This window comes from Melanerpes formicivorus, unplaced genomic scaffold (genome assembly GCF_026170545.1).
Source record: "Melanerpes formicivorus ecotype bairdi unplaced genomic scaffold, bMelFor1.0.p_v2 SCAF_50, whole genome shotgun sequence".
Taxonomy (NCBI): Eukaryota; Metazoa; Chordata; class Aves; order Piciformes; family Picidae; genus Melanerpes; species Melanerpes formicivorus.
The window spans coordinates 3675608-3700528 of NW_027142402.1; the positions used below are offsets into that span (position 1 = coordinate 3675608).

At 46.7% G+C, this 24921-nt stretch overlaps 1 protein-coding gene across 1 annotated transcript in view; it reads right to left on the reverse strand.

Annotated features, from left to right (window-relative positions):
• Positions 1–10679: 10679 nt before the first annotated feature.
• SEC63 (SEC63 homolog, protein translocation regulator) overlaps positions 10680–24921 on the reverse strand; it is a 49840-nt gene continuing 35598 nt past the window's right edge. The window contains exons 13-21 of the mRNA XM_068160482.1: positions 24419–24566; positions 23312–23394; positions 20967–21026; positions 20572–20730; positions 19227–19385; positions 18203–18304; positions 13401–13499; positions 12247–12351; positions 10680–11107 (exon numbers count right to left, since the gene is read on the reverse strand). Of these exons, the coding sequence (XP_068016583.1) occupies positions 10964–11107; positions 12247–12351; positions 13401–13499; positions 18203–18304; positions 19227–19385; positions 20572–20730; positions 20967–21026; positions 23312–23394; positions 24419–24566 (1059 nt within the window). The 3' untranslated portion in view covers positions 10680–10963. The remainder of the gene's footprint in view (positions 11108–12246; positions 12352–13400; positions 13500–18202; positions 18305–19226; positions 19386–20571; positions 20731–20966; positions 21027–23311; positions 23395–24418; positions 24567–24921) is intronic.

Genomic DNA, 24921 nt, shown 5'->3' on the forward strand with positions numbered 1-24921 from the left:
GCCCACAGCCAGCATTTACACACAGCTTGTCTCTTTATTTCCAGCTTTACCCTGTCACTTAAACCCTCCCATTCTTTAAGCAGCTACATTCAATTACCTCCAGATTTCCAGAAAAGCAGAAAGCACTCAGGCTAGGTGAGAAAGGAAATGAAATATCCCAAACCAGCTTGGCTGGATACAACCTTATTTGCTCTTTGGGCAGAAGATGAGCTTTGCCAAGGAGGCTTGGAGCCCTTCTCTCTGCCACCAGCAAACACCTGGCTGCCAGGGTGACATTGACCCCACCAGTCACTGCTGCACAAAAGGCAGCAGCAGGGCTCTGGGGGCAGCTGTCAGCCTGGGCTGTGCCCTGTATGCAATTTAGTGTGGTTTTTTTGCTGCATCTTTATTAGGCATTTCAGTGTAAGAGGATTTTTGCCTATAAATCTTTCTGGGTGATGAATCAATTTCGTGACACCCACCTCGACCCTCTTCAACCACACCACCCCCCCCGCCATGCTTGTGTAGATAGAATTGGTTAAGTTATGATGGGGTCCAGTTTAAGGGAATGAATTTAAACAATTACCTTAATTACAAGAGTGGTATCATCTTTCAAGACAGCTGGTCTCCAGGGAGGACAGCTGCTGAGAAGTCATTTAGACATATGAACCTCAGAAAACCATGGTGCAGGGGGCTGTGACTCCAGCCCCGGCCACCCCTGCTCTCTGCTCACACTTTGGCTCCTTCCCACTTGCCTGGTGAAGAAGAATTGAGATAGCAGTGGTGCCTGGGTAAGCAAGGAATCCCCCAGGCTGCCAAGGCTCCACACCAGCCACCAGACATCCCCTGCCCAGCTCATCCCTGGAGGTCACCTCGAGTTTATCACAGAATCACAGATGGTGGAGTTGGAAGGGACCTCTGGAGATCATCAAGTCCAACTCCCTCTGCTAAAGCAGGGTCATCCAGAATAAATTACACAGAACATGTCCAGGAGGACTTTGAATGCATCTCCAGAGGAGGAGACTCCACAGCCTCTCTGGGCAGCCTGCTCCAGGGCTCAGTCACCCTCAAAGTGAAGAGCTGTCTCCTTAAGTTCAAGTGAAATCTCCTCTGTTCTAGTTTGTACCCACTGCTCCTCATCCTGTCACTGGCCACCACTGAGAAGAGCCCAGCCACATCCTAACAACCTCCACCCTTCAGATATTTGCATGCCCTGGGAAGATCCTCTCTCAGGATGCTCCTCCCCAGGTTTTTGTGCAGGCTGCTGAACTTGGGTAAAGCCGCAGAGGCTCAGCCACGCACTCCAGCAGCTTCCTCAGGAGCCTGAGCTGAAAATTAAACCTGAGGCAAAGGGAATCTCCCAAATAAAAGCCTGGCAGCAGCCTAGATGGGCAAGGGGTGGTAGGGCAGGGCTTCCACCCCACTCAGACCACCCAGGCTCACTGGTCGCCCCACAACCTGCCTTGCCCCCTAGGATGGGATCCGGAGTGGTTCTGCCTCCTCCATCCCCTGGTGCAGCAGCCACTGCAAGGTCACCTCCCCACCTCGACTCACTGCTCACTTGAGGACATGGCTACTCCCCACCTCACTGAGCATCAGGAGTGGCTTTTGTAATTTGCTTGGTTCTTTATTAGGTTTATTGATTTTCAAATATTTTAACGGCTCATTTATTGCTGTGCTAAAGAGCTCAGAAAGGCAATAAAGCCTCACAGCATCCTCGGTGATCAAAGAAACAAGCCTCTGAGGGGCTGGAACTCTGCTTTTCCCCTTTCCTTCTGAGCTTCTTCCAAGCCAAAAAACAAAAAAGGAAACAACCCAAGAGACAGACCCCAAAGGATTGCACCCAAAGGGCTGAGTGCCCCGGGGGAAATCCCTGCACCCAAAGCAGGCAGGGAGAAAAAGGTGCAAAAAGCAATAGGCAAAACTCTGGAGCACCAAAGCAGCCTGCTGCAGCAAGGGAACTGAAGAAGCTCATGCATTCCCTTTGGGTAGGGAGCTTGACAAGTGGTCATCAAACGGTATGGTTTGTTGACTGAGGTGGCTGACCATGGGCCATAGAGTTGTTTTAGTTGGAAAAGACCTCTAAGATCATCAAGTGCAGCTGGCAACCATGTCCCAAAGTGCCATGCCTATACATTTTTTGAACACCTCCAGGGAGGTGGAGTCCAGGGACTCCAGAGTGCCTCATCCAGTCTCCTCCTAAACACCTCCAGTGATGGTGACTCCACCACCTCCCTGGGCAGCACATTCCAATGGCCAATCTCTCTTTCTGGGAAGAACTTTCTCCTCACCTCCAGCCTAAACCTCCCCTGGCACAGCTTGAGACTGTGTCCTCTTGTTCTGGTTGCCTGGGAGAAGAGACCAACCCCCACCTGGCTGCAACTTCTCTTCAGGTAGTTGTAGAGAGCAAGAAGGTCTCCCCTGAGCCTCCTCTTCTCCAGGCTAAGCAACCCCAGCTCCCTCAGCCTCTGCTCCTAGGGCTGCACTCCAGACCTCTCCCCAGCCTCGTTGCCCTTCTCTGGACACATCCAGGTATCAAGTACTTGTCACACCTGGGGGGATGAAAGCCAAGAGAGCCACTCCCAGCCAGGGATGCAGTTCCAAAGATCTGTTCTCCAAACATCAATGCCTATGGCAAGGAGGAAACTGCTTCCACCACAGGCTGTCCCCAGCAGCCACCGCATGGCCATGTCACAGAGGAAGCCTCTTCCCCAGACTGAACACTCGCTCGCACAGCAGGAAGAGAAGGAGGATGAAGAGCAATGGTGCCATCTCCTGACTCCTGCCCGAGAAGCACGGCAGCTCACCCGCTGGGGGCAGGCTCAGCTGCCCCCCTCCAGCACAACTTGTCAGGGAGAAAGCCACAGAGAGCAATTTCAGATCATAACATCCTCCACAAGTGGCCAGGTCCAGCAGGTCTGAGTTTTCTCCACTGCTAAAAGAGCAGTGCAGATAGAGGGCTCTGTGTGAGCAATGTTTGCACACTCCTTCCCCTTAATTCAACAGGAAAAAAATAAAACCACTCACTATCCAAATTCTCTGTAATTATATCTTTTTCTGGGTTTTCCCCCCCCCCCCCCCTCTCTCTCTTGGCAAGAGTTCTTCCCAGTCAATATGCATGCAGAGTCATGCTATAGCATAGCTAGGGTTTTTTTCCCTTTTTAAATTACATATGCCAGTGTAGCTGATAGATTTTAATTAGCTGGGGAGTTGGATAGCCATCAGCAGTCAGGAGCTGTATGTTGTTTGCATACAAACTCAGCTGAGAAACTTCCACACACAGCATCTGCTTGTGCAGACGAGGAGGGGCAGACCCTCTCTGGCAGCCAAACCCTGCTGCAGTCTTGAGCCTGTTGTGTGGTGATCATGATCCGAGGGCTCAAACACCACAGCTCCTCACCTGGAGCAAGGGGGCATGGGTGGAAGAGGGCACTCTGGTGGCAAGCATGGGTTTAGGAGCTGAAATGCAGCACTCCACAGAATGCTAGAGTGAACTATTCAGCCTCTGCTGCAGTGAAGGAGGTAAAAGCAAATGATAATAAAAAAAAAAGGATCAAATACACCTAACAAATCTGCATCAGGAGGGAAACATAACCAGCACCAGAATGAGAGGACACAGTCTCAAGCTGTGCCAGGGGAAGTTTAGGCTGGAGGTGAGGAGAAAGTTCTTTACAGAGAGAGTCATTAGCCACTGTAATGTGCTGCCCAGGGAGGTGGTGGAATCGCCATCCCTGGAGGTGTTCAAGAGGGGATTGGATGTGGCAGTTGATGCCATTGTCTAGTAGGCATGAGGTGTTGGGTGACAGGTTGGACTTGATGCTCTCTGAGGTATTTTCCAACCTTGTTGATTCTATGATTCTATAAAAAGATACAAGCAAGGTAAAGCCTAATGTGAGGAAGCAAACCACCACGAGTAAATCCTCCTATCTTTGGGAAGAAGTAGCTGTACACAGCAGTCCCTTCTGCCACAGGATGGTTAAAAGAAGCTAAAGACCTAAATGAAGTTGCTTAAACTGCCTTGTGGGACCTTGGTCCTTGGGGACCAACAGAGTACCAGGCTTTCCTCTGTTTCAGTTGGTTTGGAGGGACCCTCCTGGGCTAGGCAGTGAGAGTGGACCAACAGCTGGGAGCAAAATGAAGCAACAACTTCCACATCTGCTCAGTGCAAGCAACTGAAGTGATTGTCAGTTGGGTCTCCAAATCTTTCCACCCTCCCATGGACAATGTCTATTTTGCAGCCATTATAACATAATCTCAGCTAATGTGATTTACAACCAGTAATTAATGGAGCTTCAGCTGTAAGGAAATTGTTCCTTCAATTTGAGTTTAATTTACTGCACACACATATATTACAAAGCACACATGCCATAGCTGGGGTCTGGGCATGGAGAGAGAAAGGGCTGTGCACTGGGAAGGAAAAAAAATAGAACACCCAATAAACCACAGGCTTTTGACATTCCACACCTCCTGCCCCTGAATCATCTCCTTGATGGGAGGATGGCACACAAATAAATCCAAGTATCTCAGTACAGATGCTTGGAAGTACAAAGGCACAGTCCCTGCTGTCACTGCTATCCCATTTCCCAGCTGTGGGAAACATCAGGCTGGTGTGTGAGTGAGCATGGCCTCATTCTGCTCCCTGCATACACTTGGGGCATGCATCCATCAGAGGGAGCAGGATGGGTTCCTGGGGTAGAAGGGTACAGGCTAGAGCAGCTACAAAAGATGCTGCTTCTATGGCATACACATGAAGTGATGCAGAACTGTGCTTAAAAACTAAGACAAACTCTCACAGCCAGGACAGCAGCTCATTTTCAGCCACTTTTGCATAAAGGGTGCTTGATGGGGTGCTTGGTGCCATGGGTTAGCTGTTTGGGTGGGTTGGATTGGTTGATGGGCTGGACACAATGATCTTGAAGGTCTCTTCCAACCTGGTTTGGTTTATTCTAACTAAAGGTGGCCTCATACCAGCCTGGTCTTTGGATCATCTAATAGCTGTGCCCAAGCACAACCAAAAGCAACACCAGGGCAATTCTCACAGTCCCCAGGCCCAGTTTGGGGTCTGCCCTGCAGGAGACACCCCCAAGCCGTCCAGCTCTTCTAAGAGCCTGTCCCCAGAATGCCTCCGGCTCAGTGCCATGAAGCACCCAGCGATGGTGCTTGCATAACAAGGAAAGCACCCTCATACCTTAAAGTAAAGGTAGGGAAATTAAAGCCAGTTGCTCCTGGTGGTCCACACAGCCTCCTTTGTGCCATCAGCTCCCACAGATGTGATGCAACTGCAACACCTTCCCTGTTTAATTCCTGGAGCATCTGTGTGGAAGGCTTACAGACAGGGAGAGGTTGGAAACGCTTCCTGACTCAGCACACACTTCAAACTAAATTCCAAGCAAAGCATATGCAATTTGGCTTTAAAAATATTATCATTAGCTTTACAATCTATTGTGCTAATTAGATTTATTAAGAGGTCCCACTGCCAGTAACAATTCTGTTATTTAACTGAACAAGCAAGAGAAACAAGTTTTGGCAGGAAGTGATTTCTGCCAACTCACTCATGTCTGTGTGGGCTCAGATTGCACCTTCAAACTAAACACTGACATGGAAGAAATGAAGTGCAAGCCAGGAACACGATGTTTTTGTGCACAAATGTGGGGTCCCTTCTAGAGTTCAGCACTAAACAGGAGCCACAGAATCACAGGGCTGTAGGGTTTGGAAGGGATCGCTGGAGGTCACCCAGTCCAACGCCCCCAGCCAGAGCAGGGTCACCTACAGCAGATCACACAGAAACACATCCAAGGGGGCCTTGAATGTCTCCAGACACAGAGACTCCACCACCACTCTGGGCAGCCTGCTCCAGTGCTCTGCCACCCCCAAAGTAAATAAGTTCCTCCTCCTGTTTAGATGGAGCTTCCTGTGTTCAGGTTTATGCCACTACCTCTTGTTCTGTCACTGGGGACCAATGAGAAGAGCCTGGCCCCATCTTCCTGGCACCCACCCCTTATTTCACCCCTTATTTTCTTCACTTCTGCTTGTTCCCTGGCTTGCTGAAGCCCCAACATCACGGAAGCAGCAAAGCTCCTGCTTACCTTTCTGAACAGAAATCACTTTGAGCACACACCCAGCCTCTCATCCAGCTCTCCAGTGCCAAGCCTTTGATGAACCCCCAGAACAGAGACTGCCCTTGCCCTGCAAGGATTTTAAGGACAACAGTGCCAGGGGCATTTTTAATGTCTCTGTGAAACACAAACCTCGAGGGACCTCAGCACACTGCAGGTGCCCCAGGTACCCTAAGAATCAGCTCTTGTTTTTAACTCATGTAAAGCAAAGTTAAAAGGCTCAAAATGAACTCATTAACACCCCAGTTCCTGCTGCAAAAAGGGAGCTCTGCCTTGATTTCTCTCCCAGGATTTTATTTTTAAACAGGAATTTAAATCATTCCAATCTTAAAATGGGTTTTCTTCAGCAGTCTTTAAATGGAGAGTCAACAATGGGGGTTTTGGGGGGGAAAGGGGAGAAAACCCTCAGGTACAGGGGGAATGCACCCCTAACAATACAGTTTAGTTAAAGAAAGGGATTTGTAAAACCTCCATCTGTCAGAAAGGTGGAAAACAACCCCAAAGCTACGGCACAGAACAAACGAAGCATCCCCTAGAAGTATCCCAGGGTTTCCCGAAGAATTCCATGCCCCTGCCTCCCCCTGCTGGAGCGTGGCCTGGAACTGCACCTGGGCACGAGGAAAAGCTCCCTCCCTTCCTCTACAGCTTCAGGGTTTTCCCACTCCTGAGACACTTGTGGTTTAGAGGAGGCTCATCAGGTGTTTGCACAAGTGTCACTTTATGGGTACCTAGAACAACAGTGGTGTTTCCTTCAGTGTTAATTAACCACTGTCAGCACTGTTCCAATGGCCAATCTCTCTATGAAGAGCTTCTTACTAACATCCAGCCTAAACCTGCCCTGGTGCAGCTTGAGACTGTGTCCTCTTGTTCTGGTGCTGATTGCCTGGGAGAAGAGACCAACCCCCACCTGGCTACAACCTCCCTTCAGGGAGTTGTATATATCAATAAGGTCTCCTCTGAGCCTTCTCTTCTCCAGGCTAAGCAACCCCAGCTCCCTCAGCCTCTGCTCCTAGGGCTGCACTCCAGACCCCTCCCCAGCCTCGTTGCCCTTCTCTGGACACATTCAAGTGTCTTAATATCCTTCTTAAATTGAGGGGCCCAGAACTAGGTGTGGCCTAACCAGTGCTGAGCACAGGGCAGAATGACCTCCCTGCTCCTGCTGGCCACACAAGTTTTCAGTTACTAGTTCAGAGTTTCAGAGGAGTTAAGTGTAAAATTGGCTGAGCTCATTCCTAAACCCTACCAAAAAGCAAGGCAGATACAAGCAGTGAGGGCAAACTGCAGCTTCTTCCAGCAAAAGCTTTCCCACCCTGATAACTTTTACTCAAGAGAGAATTGGTAAATACTTCAATTCAAACCCTTATTAAAAATATGTGTGTATATATATAAATGGTTATTAATGGACACACCACACCAGAGAGCAATCAGTTCAATAACCTAGCACCAGGCATTGAGAGCTGCACAGCTGCAGTCAGTGGTTTCAATCATGTGAAGCCCCTAAATACCTTCTTGGCCCCATTTTTGCACCCACCTTGGAAGGTGATATAAAATGGTGCACAACTGCACAGCCAGCAGCAGAAGGGAAAGTATCAGCATCTCTTCTGCACACCCTAAAGTCTTCCAATATCACTGCAGTTCTTTTCCTCACATCTTCTGTTAGGTTACCTTGACTACACAGGAGACCCCACGGTTGATGAAGTATTAGAGGTAGCCTCTGGGAGCTCAACAGAATTATCCCTGGTTTGCAAGACTTCCAGTGCAATCCCAGCTGTCAGCTCCCATTCTTAAGAAGAAAACACTTCAGGTGTTGAGCCCAGGGACATGAGACTACTGTGTGCTTTAGTTTGGTTTTGAATCACTTCAAGACATTCACACCATGACTACCAGTAGCAAAATGCAGGGTTCAGTAATCAGCACTCCCTCTCCTTCCCTCCTGCTCATATTAGCAATTAGATCTCCTAACTATGATCACTTCCCACCTTCTAACCACCACAGAAGTTCCCCCTGCTTTGCTCAGGCAGAAGGATGCAGGTTCAGCACTCATTTTACCTACCTGAGTCATGACAACTCTTCCTCCAAAGCATCTCTCCCACCAGTGCAGGATTTGGCTTGAAAAGCCAATGGAATGCAACTATTGTTATTTAGAATAGAATAAACCAGGTTGGAAGAGACCTTCAAGATCATTGTGTCCAACCCATCATCCAACACCACCTAATCAACTAACCCATGGCACCAAGCACCCTGTCAAGTCTCCTCCTGAACACCTCCAGTGATGATGACTCCACCACCTCCCCAGGCAGCCCATTCCAATGGGCAATCACTCTCTCTGTGTAAAACTTCCTCCTAACCTCCAGCCTAAACCTCCCCTGGCACAGCCTGAGACTGTGTCCTCTTGTTCTGGTGCTGGCTGCCTGGGAGAAGAGACCGACATCCGCCTGTCTACAACCCCCCTCCAGGTAGTTGTAGACAGCAATGAGGTCACCCCTTTGCAAATCAAAACTGGAGCTGAAAGGCATCAAGTGTGCAGGCCCTTTAATTCAAGGCTTTTAACACCTGGCACTGCTTCTGCTTTCCAAGAGGGTTGTTTCCCCCTTGCACAATGTGTGCTCCCAAAGCACTCTGCCAGATCCCATCACCTCATGCAGAACACTTGCCCTTTTTATTTGCAACTCTTGCAGTAACAAAGAACAGAAGAGTGTGAACTTGCATTTAAAGTGACAACCCTTTGGAATAAACAAGGTCACAAATTAGTCTGCAACTAATTCAGGCTTCAGGCAATTTTCAGAGGCGGAATTTTCCTGCGTGCCGCCGTGTCACGTTTGACAGCCCTGCAGTGTCAGTTCAACACCCAGGAACAGAAGCACATCTGCCCCTGCTTGCAGAACACTCAGCATCTGTTTTTGAAACACAGGAATACAACTTCAAATTACACCACTTCTGTTGGTTCTACTGAGAGAAAGCGAAGGCAGAAATCATCCCTGGCTCTTGTCAGGTCATGCAATACACCAACAGCCCTGGCTGCCTGGCTCCCTGCATTTAGAATCACAGAACTCTCAGGGCTGGAAGGGACCCCAAGGATCAGCCAGTTCCAACCCCCCTGCCACAGGCAAGGCCACCTCACACTAGATCAGGTTGCTCAGAGACACATCCAGCCTGGCTTTATAAACTCCCAGGGATGAGGCTGCCACCACCTCTTTGAGCAACTTGTGCCAGCATCTCACCACCCTCATGGGGAAGAACTTCCTAACATCCAATCTGAATCTACCCACTTCTAATTTTGCTCCATTCCCCCTTGTCCTATCACTACCTGACATCCTAGGAAGTCCCTCCCCAGCTTTCTTGTAGCCCCCTTAAGATATTCAAAGGCCACAATAAGGTCTCCTTGAAGCCTTCTTTTCTCCACACTGAACAGCCCCAACTCCCTCAGTCTGTCCTCATAGCAGAGCAGCTCCAGCCCTCTGCTTATCCTCATGGCCCTTCTCTGCAAACATTCCAGCACCTCCAGATCCTTCCTGTAATAGATAGTCCAGAACTGGATGCAGTACTCCGGGGGGGGGTGGGGTGTCTCAGCAGAGTGGAGTAGAGGGGGAAAATCACCTCCCTCCCCCTGCTAGCCACACTTCTCTTGATGTAGTCCAGGATACAATTGGCTTCCTGTGCTGCAAGTGCACACTGACTGCTCCTGTTGAGCTCCTGTTCTCTCATTAGACTTCTTGGTTTTTCAGAAGGATAGGGATAGAATCCCTGCATTGCTTCCAGCCCTGCATGAGGCTGAGGTATAAACATAAAACCAACCAAACAACTCCAAAGAGATGCACACTATTACAAATGCAAACAGCCATCAAATTGTCCAGTTTATTGATGGGAATTCAAAATTGATACAAAACATGCCCTCTTCTGCATGTTGTCCTTCACCCTTCCAATGTTCTGACAGCGTCAGGTAGACCCAGAACGAACAGACTCCAGCTTTCAGCACGTACCTTTCAGGAAGGCATTACACAAAAGCCACCAGCTTAGGTCACACGTGGTCCCAGAATTGCTTTCAGGCATTTTTGCTTATCAAAAGACTCAGATCTCCTGCTGATCTGTTGAAATAAAGGCTTAAAAATGTTTTAAGCCATTGAATAAAGTACCCCATGGCAGAGTCCTCAGGAAAGTCCATGGTTTCCATTATTCACCTTGGGCATAAAAAGGCAAAAGTCTTATAAAAGCAGCCCTCCAGAATACATGGAATGTGGCCATGGGCATGGTGCCAATTTATGATGACCAAGTGAAGTAAACCAGATGTGGGTTTTTTTTTTTCCCCCCCTCAAAGCTATGGATGTGAGCAGCATCACAGCAAAAAGAGTTCAGGAATACCACAGAACCAACCAAGTTTGAAAGTTGAGCAGATGTTGCCTCAATCAACCAACAGAGATCTGAAATGGCAGAGAGACCAAAAGACATCTAAAATAAATTCCTAATGCAGGGGGGAAAAAAAAAAAAACCCAAACAACTGATTTTGAAGTCTGCTCCTAGCTAATAGTCCCTTTCCCTGGGGCCTAGGCTTGATCAGACAATACATAGCCCACACTTTCAGACATGTATAATAAAAAAAGCTTTTATTTTCAGTTGAAACAAATGCACCATCCTGCACTTGGAAGGCCAGAATGAGCCATAAGCATATTCCAAAGGTGTATCAATGGCAACAGATTTGTTTCACCTCCACTGAGAAGTTACATAATGCACTCTTAATTGGTAAAGGAAACAATTAAACTCAGCCTTCTCAAAGCTCCTGTACTGGGTTTCTTGGTTATTTGTACAGTTCCCACAGTCAGACCAAGAGTTTGCACTGTATGCAGAGAGTGTAGTCAATCAATAGTACTGCTTTAATCATCATCTTCCTCCTCCTCCTCTTCCTCCTCAAAACTGTCTTCAAAGCCCTCGCTGTCTTCCTGGTCCTCATCACCTTCTATTGCTGTATCCCACTGTGGATGATTTTCTGGCACTGGTTTTGCTTCATGAACTTCCAGCTGTAATTGGATAAAGAAAAAGAAAGGAAAGGCAGAGGTGGGGGAAAACACAACAAAAGTTATAGACACCACACAACCAAGTTTGAGGCTCTGGCCAGCCTGATCTAGTGTGGGGTGTCCCTGCCCATGGCAGGGGGGTTGGAACTAGATGATCCTTGTGGTCCCTTCCAACCCTGACTGATCCTATGATACTGCTATGATAAATTTGGGGATAAAGAAACACCTCACTCCCCCAAAAATACAAAACAAACCAACCAACAACAAAAAAAAACCCCAAGGCAACACACACACAAAACCCCCTAACAACAAAAAGCCAAACCCAACCAAAATTGACAGCTGGTATAAAACAAAGCCACCAAGCCAACAAAATAATCCACACAAAAACCCCCAATACCAAACACCCCCCCCAGAAATCAAACCAAACAACAACAGACCAACAAAAAAAAAAGCCCAAACAACCCAAACCCAACCAAAGCAAAGCACTACAAAGAGCAAACCACAGGAGGAAAACCACAAACCAAAACCTAACAAAAACTAAGCTCAACCCCATCCAACCCAACAGCTGCCTCTGGCAACAAGGCACGTGAGATTTTTCTCATTAACTGGATGGAGCTAGGATTAAGGGCATGGCAATGGCATGGCAGAGCTCAAAGCATAAAGCCAGAGCAAAGCAAGGTGAGAAAAGGTGTATGAAGATAGGCAGGCACTGGAAAGCATCACAAACTTGAATAGAAGAGAATTAACCAGGTTGGAAAAGACCTTTGAGATCATCAAATCCAACCTATCACCCAACACCATCTAATCAACTAAACCATGGCACTGAGTGCCTCATCCAGTCTCCTCCTAAACACCTCCAGTGATGGTGGACTCCACCACCTCCCTGGGCAGCACATTCCAATGGCCAATCTCTCTTTCTATGAGGAACTTCTTCCTAACATCCAGCCTAAACCTCCCCTGGTCCCACTCATCATGAAATCACCACTACTGGCATCAGACTACAATTACTTCTGAGTTCCTCCTTGCCACTCTTAAACAGGAAAGCTTGAATTCTTAAAGCTAACAGGACTGTGGGGGTTTTACCAGGCACATAAAGCAGCTTTGAGTGCAATATAAATACATTAAAAACAATTGAGCATCACCTTCAGTGGTTTAATCTGGTCCAATCCCATGTACGAATCCGATCTTAAATAAACTGTGTACTGATAGTTTCCAGGCTTGCCTGGTGCTGGGAACTTCAGCTCTACCTACAAAACAGAAATTCACACCCTCAGTTCTTGCAGCTTGACACATCAGAACAAGCACCTGAGTAATCTCATGAGCAGTCAGTAAACACCCCTACAGAACACTACTTGGGTCATTGAAAAGTTGCAGACTCCTTTGAAAATCTCTACATGAAATACCTGCACAGGGCAGGGAAGATCCAAGCACAATTCCTTCCATGAAAGTTGAGGCATTATGAATGCACATTTCCCCCCCCTCCCCTCAATTGCACCAAGTAACTTCACATCAAGTACAAAGTTTCACCCCATTGTGTGCTTCAACCCCCCAAACAGGTTAAAGCACTGAAGTCTGCTGAGAGCATGAGCTTCGCTCTTCTGTTGGTTGAAACTGAACATCAAATCCACTTCTGAATGAACAAAACCACACCAAAACCCCTCCCCTTCCCAGAAAGGCAAAGAGCACTGCCAAAGGTTCCAGCCCCACAAAGGTTCATGTGGGCCAAGGCTAATTCTTTTGTCACAGCCTCTGCTTTACAGAAAGGAAGAAGAACAACCAGCTCAGGATTTCTCATGGATTGGAATGACCATCTTTAGAGAACTATCACTGGGGCTAATAATGGGTTTCATTATTACTGTTTTATTGGTTATTTTATATAGGACTTATTTTATATAGCACTTATTTTATCTATTCTTTATTTTTATTAACTATTATTTTATTATTACTTCCTATTATTATTATTATTTCAGCAGCTTTTGGTGTCAGGGAACTTAAAACCCAACTAATAAAACAAATCTCTGTTCTGCAAAGAAACTTGAAAGTCAACTTTCCCTCCCCTTCCCCCCCCCCCCCCCATTATCAATCTTCAGTTAAAAGGCTTTTCCCTGCTTTCATCAGGAGAGTTAAAGTTGGGTTTTCCATCTTGAGAGAAGCATGAACAAAGTAAAACCTAAACAAATGGATCTGCACACCACAACGACACTTCACAGAATCACTGAGGGTGGGGAGGACCTCTCAGATCATCAAGCCCCAGCAGAGTTTTGCAGCACCCCAGAAGAAAAGTCAAGCACTTTACCTCTTCTTTGTCTTTTAGTGTGCAAACATGATAGGGCATACATATTAGCATCTGCTCCTTCCGGTCTGCAATATACAGCCACCACCACTCTTGCTTTTCCTTGCATGAAAGAAACAAAACACAACACTCAGGCCATCAGCACTGTTGAAGTCATCCACAACCACGTGGTTAATTAGGATTCACTGAGCCTTAGAATAGAAACCAGAATGGGTTGGAAGGAGGTTGACTTGCTGGAGCGTGTCCAGAGAAGGGCAACAAAGTTGGTGAGGGGCTTGGAGCACAGCCCTGTGAGAGAGGCTGAGGGAGCTGGGGTTGCTTAGCCTGGAGAAGAGGAGGCTCAGGGGTGACCTTATTGCTGTCTACAACTACCTGAAGGGAGGTTGTAGACAGGCAGAGGTTGGTCTCTTCTCCCAGGCAGCCAGCACCAGAATAAGAGGACACAGTCTCAGGCTGCACCAGGGGAGGTTCAGGCTGGAGGTCAGGAGGAAGTTTTACACAGAGAGAGTGATTGCCCATTGGAATGGGCTGCCTGGGGAGGTGGTGGAGTCACCATCACTGGAGGTGTTCAGGAGGAGACTTGACAGGGTGCTTGGTGCCATGGTTCAGTTGATTAGGTGGTGTTGGACGATAGGTTGGACACAATGATCTTGAAGGTCTCTTCCAACCTGGTTTATTCTATTCTATTCTAAAGGTCCTTAAAGGTTCCAACCTTTAGCCCACAAAGGCCAAAACATGCAGAGTTCTAAGAAGTCCTTTTCACAACAACTCCAAGTGATTCCCTCCATGAAAACACCATCTCCTGTGATTACATGGCACAAGCTATTTTTAAGTTTCAGCCATAAACATATTGTCAATCTGCTTGACAGCTGTAACAAAGATGACTCTTATGAAGCTGCAGTGTTTATTTCCCAGCCAGGGGGCCTCCAGGAATAGAAGGATAAACAGGAGAAATAGAATAGAACAGAATTAACCAGGTTGGAAAAGACCTTTGAGATCATCAAGTCCAACCTATCACCCAACACCATCTAATCAACTAAACCATGGTACCAAGGGCCTCATCCAGTCTCTTCCTAAACACCTCCAGTGATGGTGACTCCACCACCTCCCTGGGCAGCACATTCCAATGGCCAATCTCTCTTTCTATGAAGAGCTTCTTCCTAACATCCAGCCTAAACCTGCCCTGGTGCAGCTTGAGACTGTGTCCTCTTGTTCTGGTGTTGGTTGCCTGGGAGAAGAGACTAACCCCCTCCTGGCTACAACCTTGCTTCAGGCAGTTGTAGACAGCTATAAGGTATCCCCTGAGCCCCCTCTTCTCCAGGCTAAGCAACCCCAGCTCCCTCAGCCTCTCCTCACAGGGCTGTGCTCCAAATCCCTCCCCAGCTTTGTTGCCCTTCTCTGGACACCTTCCAGCAACTCAACATCTTTCCTGAACTGAAATAGTACAGATGAAGGAGAGCTACAGAAGCCACATCCATCACAGAAATGGCTACTTGCCATTTTGGGCTCCTCTAAGGACCCTGGGGGGAAAAAGATCTCCATTTGTATCCACACACTATTTCTGATGTTACCAAAACACTGTGCTATGCATTGTGCATGTTTCCATCACTCTAAGCGGCAAGGAGTATTTCTTCCCCCCACCCCTTGCAGAACAAAGATCAAAACTGCCAACAGGATTTTCACCCAAAGAATGGTACAAAAAAAATAACAACCATGGCAGGGGGGGACAGAGGAAAAAGCAGCAGAACAAATCACATCCATTGCTCTACTGCTCATAGGGACCTATAAGTAAACTCTTTGGAAGTGAAGCTGCTGACCCCAAAGTGCCACTGTGGGGCACAGAAAGGACAATTGTGCAGCAGTGCCATTTTCCTGCCTCTTATTGGGTGGAAGTTCAAGTTGATGCCTGTGAGAATCTGGCAAGCTAACAGGCAAGTGGGCAAAGTGCCCTTTAACAGATGGGTGCAAGGCTTGGCGTGCCAGGGAACCAGTATGTTCATAAAATTGGAACACCAGGGGCAGTTTCTACCTAAAAAAGATAAAAACTACATATAAAAATGTCAAAACTACAATCTGTGCAGTTCCTGGATCCATGGATGCAGAAAGGAATGATTTAGGAAGCTGCACAGATTAAAGATGCATCTCTGGCAAAGTCATGGACTGCCCAAAAGCTGAGATGAGACAGTGCCAAGGCTCCCTCTGGAAAACAAGGAAAATTAGGCTCAGCTACACTCAGACACCCATCAGTTCTGGAAATAAAGATTCACAGGACTGGGGCATTCAACTCTGCATCTGTGACCCAGCCATGACCACAGCACACACAATACTCTGAATCAGATGCTGCAAATCAGTTCTGTCTGAACATGCTCCAGCTGCAGCTTCAGCCACACTCAGCTCTCAGGAAGTGAGGAGAGGTTGTACCATCTACAGCTGCAGTGCCATGACAGAACACACTTGTGTCTTGCAGGTTCCAGCACTCACTTCAACTGTAGGCTATTTAGCTTTTAGCACAGTGCTTAGGATTTGTCACAGAACCCAGCAGCAGCTTGGTTACACACAGATGAAGCAGCTTTCTAAGGAGTAGATACAAGTGAAGTCTCTCTCTGAAGGAAAGGGAAGTCTCTGAAGGAACTCTCAAGTGCAGTAGAAAAGAAATATGACTAGGTAGCACCCCTGTGGCACTGGGCACAGCAGATACTCATTGTCAGAGCTTAGACTGATGACCAAAGAGCTCAGAGTGATGACCAGCTGCCTTGGCAGCAAGGAGGCATTAAGACTCCACTGCCTATCAGACATGATCTAAGGCAGCTAGAAGAGCAGGATGCCAGTACACCTTTTTCTGCCCTGCTGGAAGCTCTGCTGAGTGATGGGAGGGTAGCTAATGCTGTATTTTCCTGACACTGTTAAGATCAGCCCTTGCAGAACTAGATGCCATGAGGCCACATAACTCTCAGCTAAGGCCTCCAGGAAAACATTTTCCTTGGTTTATTTGTGTATCTTGTCTGGCTCCTTAGCAACACTTCTTGCTTCCCACATTTAGCTTTCCAGTGATAGCAGACCTAGGTAAAGCAGCAGGAACAGTGTGATCACAAGCATGGGGACCACAGAGTGCCTTCTGCACATCCAAAAAGCAGTGCAGAGTATAGACATGAAGAGCCTTGGGGATTGAAAAGAAGGAGCAAATATACACACAGTGCCTTCCTTTTTTCTCATGTTTTCCTGTTCTTCCCCATCTCAGCAGTCTCCTCTAAACCACAAGAGGAATGATAACCTCCCTGTTACTGGAAAAGAGAGCTCCTAGCTTTGTACCCTAGTCACCCAGCAGGGAAGCAAAGGAAACCTTCTCAATCACTGGCCTGGGAAGTTAAGTGTGGCCAAATACTCCTTCCTCCTGGTTGCAATCTGTCCACCTCTCAAAGAAAGACCTCTGAGGTGCTCAGAACACGTAACCCATGCTTTGAAAAAATGCCATCTTTTCAAAGTTTCATTGCTGCAATGTGTTCCCAGACACCTACTGAGTGTCCAGCTGTTTGTGTAAGTAGCACCTGATGTATCAGTTGTATCTGATGTATCAGAACATACTTGCAACAGCAAAGCCTGCTGTGAAGACATCTCTGCCTACCTGCTGTACTGAGTCACCACCCTCAGACACATCCCTTTCACACTCATCCACACCTGACTCTGGAGCTCTAGAAGAAAGGCTGTTCCACAACTGGCTTCCATCACTATGCTGTGGTAAAAAGCCAGCTTTGCCAACCATTTCCATCTCCCACAGCTACACACTGTGTTGCCACCACACTGCTCTGATGGGATTTCAAGTCAAGCAGCAAGCCAAAACAATTTGCCAGTCCAAATGGTCCCCAAAGTCTCCTGTCACCACTGTTAACACAGGAGGGGTCAGGACTTCACCATCTCACAGGCACTTGCATTTACCCTTAACTCTTCCTCAGAGCCACTGCAGTGCTTTCACCTCCACAGGAAAAATGAGAGAGAGAAAAGGACTGTAAATCAGATGCCTATGTATCTGCAAAGTTTCATTCTGGATCTACCCACATTTTAGAATAGAATAAACCAGGCTGGAAGAGACCTTCAAGATCATTGCATCCAACCCATCAACCAATCCAACCCACCTAAACAACTAACCCATGGCACCAAGCACCCCATCAAGTCTGCTCCTGAACACCTCCAGTGATGGTGACTCCACCACCTCCCCAGGCAGCCTATTCCAATGGGCAATCACTCTCTCTGTGTAGAACTTCTTCCTAACATCCAGCCTAAACTTCCCCTGGTGCAACTTGAGACTGTGTCCTCTTGTTCTGGTCCTGGCTACCTGGGAGAAGAGACCAACATCCACCTGGCTACAACCTCCCTTCAGGTAGTTGTAGAGAGCAGTAAGGTCTCCCCTGAGTCTCCTCCTCTCCAGGCTAAGCAACCCCAGCTCCCTCAGTCTCTCCTCATAGGGCTTGTGTTCCAAGCCCCTCACCAACTTCATTGCCCTTGCACATGTAGCAGATCAGCAAGGGGGAATGGGGGGGAAGTAGCATTACTGCATTAAAAAGGAACCTTAAACTCTATGGAAGTTTGCAAGTCTCTGGAGAGACAGAAAAACACACTACAGGATTTCAGGAAAGCATCTGAAGAGTTTAAAAGGCATTCACAAATGAAGACTTCTTTTTAACATTAGCAATTTTTCAAGCTTTACATTGTTGTTGTTTTTAAGCCCCAGTGTTTACATTATCTACCAAAAAACAACCCCATAATTCTGACATGAATTCTCATTTCACAGCTGCAATGTTTTCTATTACCTCAGGAAAAAAAAGACTGTAAACTGGATGTGTTATCTTTGACTTGGTTTCAAGAAGAGCTCGTTCCTTCCTCTGTATACTTTGCTGTAGCTCTTGCCACTCCTGTCAAAGACAAGTTTAAAGAGTTACTGTGCTCTAGCCAGCTTCTGCATCTAAAAAACCCACACACAAAGAACAGAAAGGAAGAGGTTTTATCCCATGGAAATACGACATGACAAGCTCTTGTGCCACGCTGCACATGATAAAGGAGAAAGGCCCACAGAGATTAAGTTATACAGTGCAATTACAGGCAAAAAACCCACATAAATGAAACTAGAGACCACTCACATAAGTGTTAAGAAACCAACCCCAAACAGATCTGCAGGGCTGACTCTTCAGAACTCAGTTTTACAGCACTGCCCATAACCACTCGCTGCCTGAGCTGCAAGAGGGCTGATTGTGAGCTTGAGGACCCTTTCCCCATCAGAAGCACATTCTCACCTTGTATGGGACTTCCAGCTTGTCACTCCTAAATCTTCCACTTGAAGGCCTGTGGTGCAGAACTCCCCTACCACCACAATGCTTCCTTCTCAGTAGCAGTTTTAAATTACTAACTTAACAATTAACAGTTCAGTAAGCTCACGTGCAAGTTCAGTCAACTACTGCACCTTATGCACCAACAGCCACTGCACATAAAGAGCTAAGTTCAGAGAAGAGACTTCATCTCCAGATCTGCAGCAGCTAATAATCAGATTAAGCTGCAAGAAACACCACAGTCCCTCCCTGAAGTTAAGAGCTGGTTTTCACATCTCATGTTGAAGTTGTCTGTCTGTGCTGCAAAGGCTCTTCACTGCTTTCGCTGAAACAGACTCGCAGTAACAAAACTCTTATGCCAGAATGAGGTCTGCAAAATCTCTGCAGAACTGATAGGACTCCTTCAGCTTAGTGTTGCCTAGCCTGAGGGGATGCTAGAAGATTAAAATGCATTTTCTCTCAACCCCACAGGCAACATCACCCTTCAAGGGAAAAAAGGAAAGAGGCTTACAGCTTCATCATCTTTGTTTTGCTTCTCGTCTTGCTCTCTGTCAGAGTCTCTGTCACTCCCATCATCTTTTTCACTTTGAGAGTCCCTGTTTGTTTCTTCTTCTTCAGATTCACTCCCTTTATCAGAAAGCTCCTCCTCTTCTTCCTTTGCAACTACTTCCTAATGGGAAAAAGAAAACAAACCACACCTCTGACTTGGTTGGTGTGCTTTACTGCAGTACACAGCATTCACAGCACCTGTCTAAAGGTCATAGTCCTTATCTCCTATTTTGATCTGCACTACCCTGTGCCACAGACCATGCCTATGGTGAAGATTAACCCTTGTGCCAAGAAGAGCAGGAAAATGTATCCAGAACTGTGTCCAGTTGTGGTCCCCTCCATTCAAGAAGGATATTAAGACACTTGAAGGTGTCCAGAGAAGGGCAACGAGGCTGGGGAGGGGTTTGGAGCACAGCCCTGTGAGGAGAGGCTGAGGGAGCTGGGGTTGTTTAGCCTGGAGAAGAGGAGGCTCAGGGGAGACCACATTGGCATCTACAGCTACCTGAAGGGACACTGTAGCCGGGTGGGGGTTGGTCTCTTCTCCCAGGCAACCAGCACCAGAACAAGAGGACACAGTCTCAAGCTGTGCCAGGGGAGATTTAGGCTGGAGGCGAGGAGAAAATTCTTCACAGAGTAACTGGCCATTGGAATGTGCTGCCCAGGGAGGTGGAGTCGTCACCATCCCTAGAGGTGCTCAAAAAGGGATTGGACATGGCATTTGAAGCCATGGTTTAGTCAGTCATGAGGTGTTGGGTGATAGGTTGGACTTGATCTCTGAGGTCTTTTCCAACCTTGTTGATTCTATGATTCTCCATATGGCACTCAACACAAATTGGAGAAGACATTATTTCATTCTAGGGTCAGAGAGAACAGAAGAAAGTACCAACAGCATAGCCCATGAGGTGCAGAAACCATCATGCAGTGGGAGCAGAAAGACACTAAAGCTTCTTTTCTGATAAATTAAGTGAGACTCATTTCATTTTTTAACTTTAAAGCAAAAGCAGAAGGTACAGAACACTTCATCTCCCAGAAGGCAGCATAGCAACAACTATTAAGGAGGGATTATGAAGTCAGCCTTCTGAAGCAGCTGGACACCACTTCCAGCAGGCCCCTGGGAACATTTCTGGGGTGGTTCCCTGGTTTCTTTTCCCAGTCATTTTTAAATGCAAAGGAAAGCAAAAAATGGCTATTTTCAGAGATCTGCTTTACCATAACACAGAATGAAATGGAGCAGGTACAGAACACTGCTCAGATTAGGAGTGATAAACTGAACAAAATCCCAGAGCATCAATGAATGGCTGAGCTACCCCATTAGCTTGTTTCTGCTTCTGCTGTTTCGGTGGCTGCAAGGGAGGTGGCACAGGTTTCTTTTTCAATGGCTTCTTTTTCTTTGACTTTGAAGCTTTCTTGGTTCCTTTGTTCTTTTGCTGCCATCCTTTGCTCTTAACTTTGTTGACATCTGCTTGCTGTAAAGAAAGAGGCATTTAAAATATTTATCCTGTTCATTAAGTTTCAGGCACTCACTGCACTTGAAGCATTTTAAGCTGAGAGCCAAAAGTCAAAAGGCATAGCTCTAGACACTTCAGGAGGCATTTCTGAGGAGAAATGAAGAAGCAAGCTCAAGCAGCACACAAGTAGCAAGTCAGGAACTACAAGCAAAGCTCCCTTTAGCTAGCAAGCTGAAGATTCACTCTTCACTTACCCCATCTTCTGTTGGCTGCTCTTCCGCTGCACATATAGACTGCTCCTTTTCAAACACTTCCTGGGTAGAGAAAGGGGTGAAAGGAAACCATGAAATGCCTCTCTGGACACCAAGAGAGCAAATTCTCATTCTATTTTTGAACTTAAAATCACCTCAATCAGGCCTGAAGGTTTTAATCATTATGGCAAATTCTTTTACCAGTGACAAACACCCCAGGGGATTAAACAGATCACCATTTAAACACCAGTTACAGCATGGGGGGTGGGATTCCCCCCTACCAGTGGCACCATCAAGAATTTTAGTGCAACATGTCACAGAACCTACTTGTTTTAGAAAGCACAGAAATCCCCTATCACAAAAGCAAGCAGCAGTAAAATGCAAATTCTGCTCCAGCTGCCAGAGCATTAAACCCTTCAACAGCTGCACTGCTACTCAGGGACACAGAACAAATTAAGCCAGGAACTCAAAGTGCTAAGACAAAACACTAGGCTAGTGTTGTGTAGTGTGGAATTTCTTCATGCATTTCTTTCCTCAAAGCATACTCTGTACCATTAGAAAACCAAAGCAATCCATCAGTCACAAGGAGCTGTCCTTATGTAAAGATGACAAATACGAGCATCATATCAAAGGCAAGCTCTAGGCTCATGTATCTCAGTGCCAGATAGTGAAGCTCACATGGAAAACTCCTAAATGAGTTTTCTATATGCTGACAGACATTTTAATGAATTTCTAAAGTACAACTTTCCCTTTCACAGGATTGCAGGATGTTAGGGGTTGGAAGACACCTCAGGAGATCTTCAAGTCCAACCCCCTGGCCAGAACAGGACCATATAATCCAGTGCAGGTCACACAGGAACACATCCAGATGGATCTTGAAAGTCTCCAGAGAAGGAGACTCCACAACTTCTCTGACAGCCTGTTCCAGGGCTTCATGACCCTTACAGTAAAGTTCTTCCTCGTGTTGAGGTGGAACTTCCTGTGCTGTAGTGTCCATCCATTGCCCTTTTCCTATCACAGGGCACAAGTGAGCAGAGGCTGCCCCTGTCCCTTCCTTTCTGACACCCAGCCCTCATTACATACATTTATTAGATCCTCCCTCAGTCTTCTCCTCTCCAGACTAAAGAGCCCTTCCCTTCATTTTTAAGCTCCAGCACAGTGATCCTGTGCTTTTACTTCATACTGCCTGCACCCTCAGTTGTCACTGAGGTGATGCATTCTGCAGTTCCACAGGATGAACACAGACTGCTCTCTGCTCAGCTGGCTTCGATGGCTAGCCTGATCCTCAGCTCTAACACCCACACTCCTGTGACTCACCTTAGAGGCATAACTCCAACTTTGTTTACTTAGACAATTATCTGAGGCAAATATTGACACTTGGTTAGGCAAAAGTTTGGTTAGGTTCTTGTTCAGAGAAAGTCATTACTGTGTCAGAAGCTAAAGATAAGCACAGGTTAGAAGTTTAACTACTAGGCTGTAGTATTATCTTGGTTATGCCACGAGGATGATTGCAGGACTTGAACATCTCTCCTATGAAGACTGAGAGACCTGGGGTTGTCCAGTCTGGAGAGGAGGCTTAGAGGGGATCTGATCAATATCTATAAATATCTGAGGGGTGGGTGTCAAGATGAAGGTGCCAGGCTCTGGTGGTATGCAGTGATAGGGCAAGGAACAATGGTTACAAGCTAGGACACAAGAGGTTCCACCTCAACATGAGGAGAAACTTCTTTACAGTGAGGGGTGATGGAGCAGAGATGCCCAGAGAGGCTGTGGAGTCTCCTTCCTGTGTGACCTGCCCTAGGTGATCCCGCTCTGGCAAGGGGGTTGGACTCATCTCTGGAGGTCCCTTCCAACTCTTAACATTCTGTGATTGCTACCCATTGAGCAGTCCACTTCCTTCACGTGGCACTGGTGTTATGGATATTCTGCTGGACTGAATTTCTTTCATAAAAGCATATAAAACACCCAAGAGATTTGCAAGACTGAGCCCTCAAAGTGAAATCAAACCCTGTCCTGAGGACTTGAGTGCATGCTTTATTCTAGCTCAAGAATTGAGTTTCTGAAAGTCTCTTTTCCTGTTATTCACAAACCTCAGGGCAGTATCACTTGCCATATTCTTTTACTGTTCCCTAGACAACTGCAACAGGTCAGACTGGACTTTGGTTTGATTCCAGGAAAGCTCCCTCACTGAGAAACAAAACCTGAGAGGATTAAGAGCACAAGTTCTCCATTTCAAATCTGAATTTTACAGTTATATTTACAGAACACCATGCTAGCTTACAAAGGAGAAGGCTAATAAAGCATATACTTGCGGTTACTCACAGAGAACAGGCATCCTTAATACTTACTGCCATGGTCTGTCTTGTCAGAGTGACCAGAACAGTGACAAGAGAACCCACTGTAATATTGTTGCTGTCTTCATCATCCAAAACTAGTGGAAAACAGGAAAAGCAACACAGCCATTAAATATAGTCAGTATCACAGCATCACCAAGGTTGGAAGAGACCTCAAAGATCATCAAGTCCAACCTGTCACCACAGACCCCATGACTAGACCATGGCACCAAGTCTAATGTCTAACAGATGTGACTCTCTTAAAGCCTTCCCTCCCCCCTTCATTAAACACTGTTTCTGCTGTGTCCAAATACAGCTTACAAGTGTCAGAATTTTCAACAAAAGACTGTTACAAGACATTATTTAATGAGCCTCTTCCAATCTTAGACTGAGGGCTGGCAATTCAGCAAACTATAAACCAGCAGCTTGGACTTTGAAGTTTTAACTGCATGACACTTAGAAAATGCAAAGTTACAGCTGCTGGGGGAACCATAAGTCTTTAACACTGTGCATTATGTATTTTAGCATGAAAGTTCAGAAACATGAAATACTGCCCATAGCCAGAGGGAGCCAGTTGTTCTGGGAGTCATAACTTTGATATTCCTGACTCTCAGATGATTAGCAGCTCACAGTGCCACACTACAATAAAAATCATGGAATTGGCAAGGGTGGAAAGGACCTCAAGGATCAGCCAGTTCCAACCCCCCTGCCATGGGCAGGGACACTTCATTCTAGATCAGGTTGCTCAGAGCCACATCCAGCCTGGCCTTAAAAACCTCTAGGGATGAGGCCTCCACCACCTCCCTGGGCAACCTGTGCCAGTGTCTCACCACTCTCATGGGGAAGAAAGTTAAATGCATGACTGCTGAAATACAAGGCAAAGGAAAACAGAAGAAAGAATAGCAATTATTCTTCACCATGAGGGTATGTTTCCATGCACTTTATCCTGTCAGGACATAAATCTCATGGCAAAAGAGCCTGCCACTCAACAAAGCATGGAGTTTCCAGGCCACGTGACTTCAGTGTGAGCTGTGTTTCAGTGTCCTCCAACAGCTTGCTGACAACAGACTACCAAATTATCAGGAGAGCAACATACACAGACCAAAAGGACCTCCTACTCACCCTGTGGTTTTATATCCATAGTGACATGTGGAAAGCTGCCAAGGACAGCCATGACTTCATCATATTTCTTATCTTCTAGGAAGTGCAGCAAATTGCGACGATCAGAACCTTTCAGACTCACCAAATCCTGAATGCTTTTGATTTTGTACTGAATGCAAGGGAAAAAGAAGAGGGGGGGAAGGAAAAGTGAAGTCAGATGGTAGCAGAGAACACAGTCCACAAACTCTGGGTAATACATCACTTGTATCCCTACATTACTGATAAATACACACCACTTATAGAATTAATCAGGTTGGAAGAGACCTTTGAGATCGACTCCGACCTACCACCCAACATCATCTAATCAACTAAACCATGGCACCAAGTGCCTCAGCCAGGCTCTTCCTACACACCTCCAGTGTTGGTGACTCCACCACCTCCCTGGGCACATTCCAATGGCCAATCTCTCTTTCTATGAAGAACTTCCTCCTAACATCCAGCCTAAACCTCCCCTGGTGCAGCTT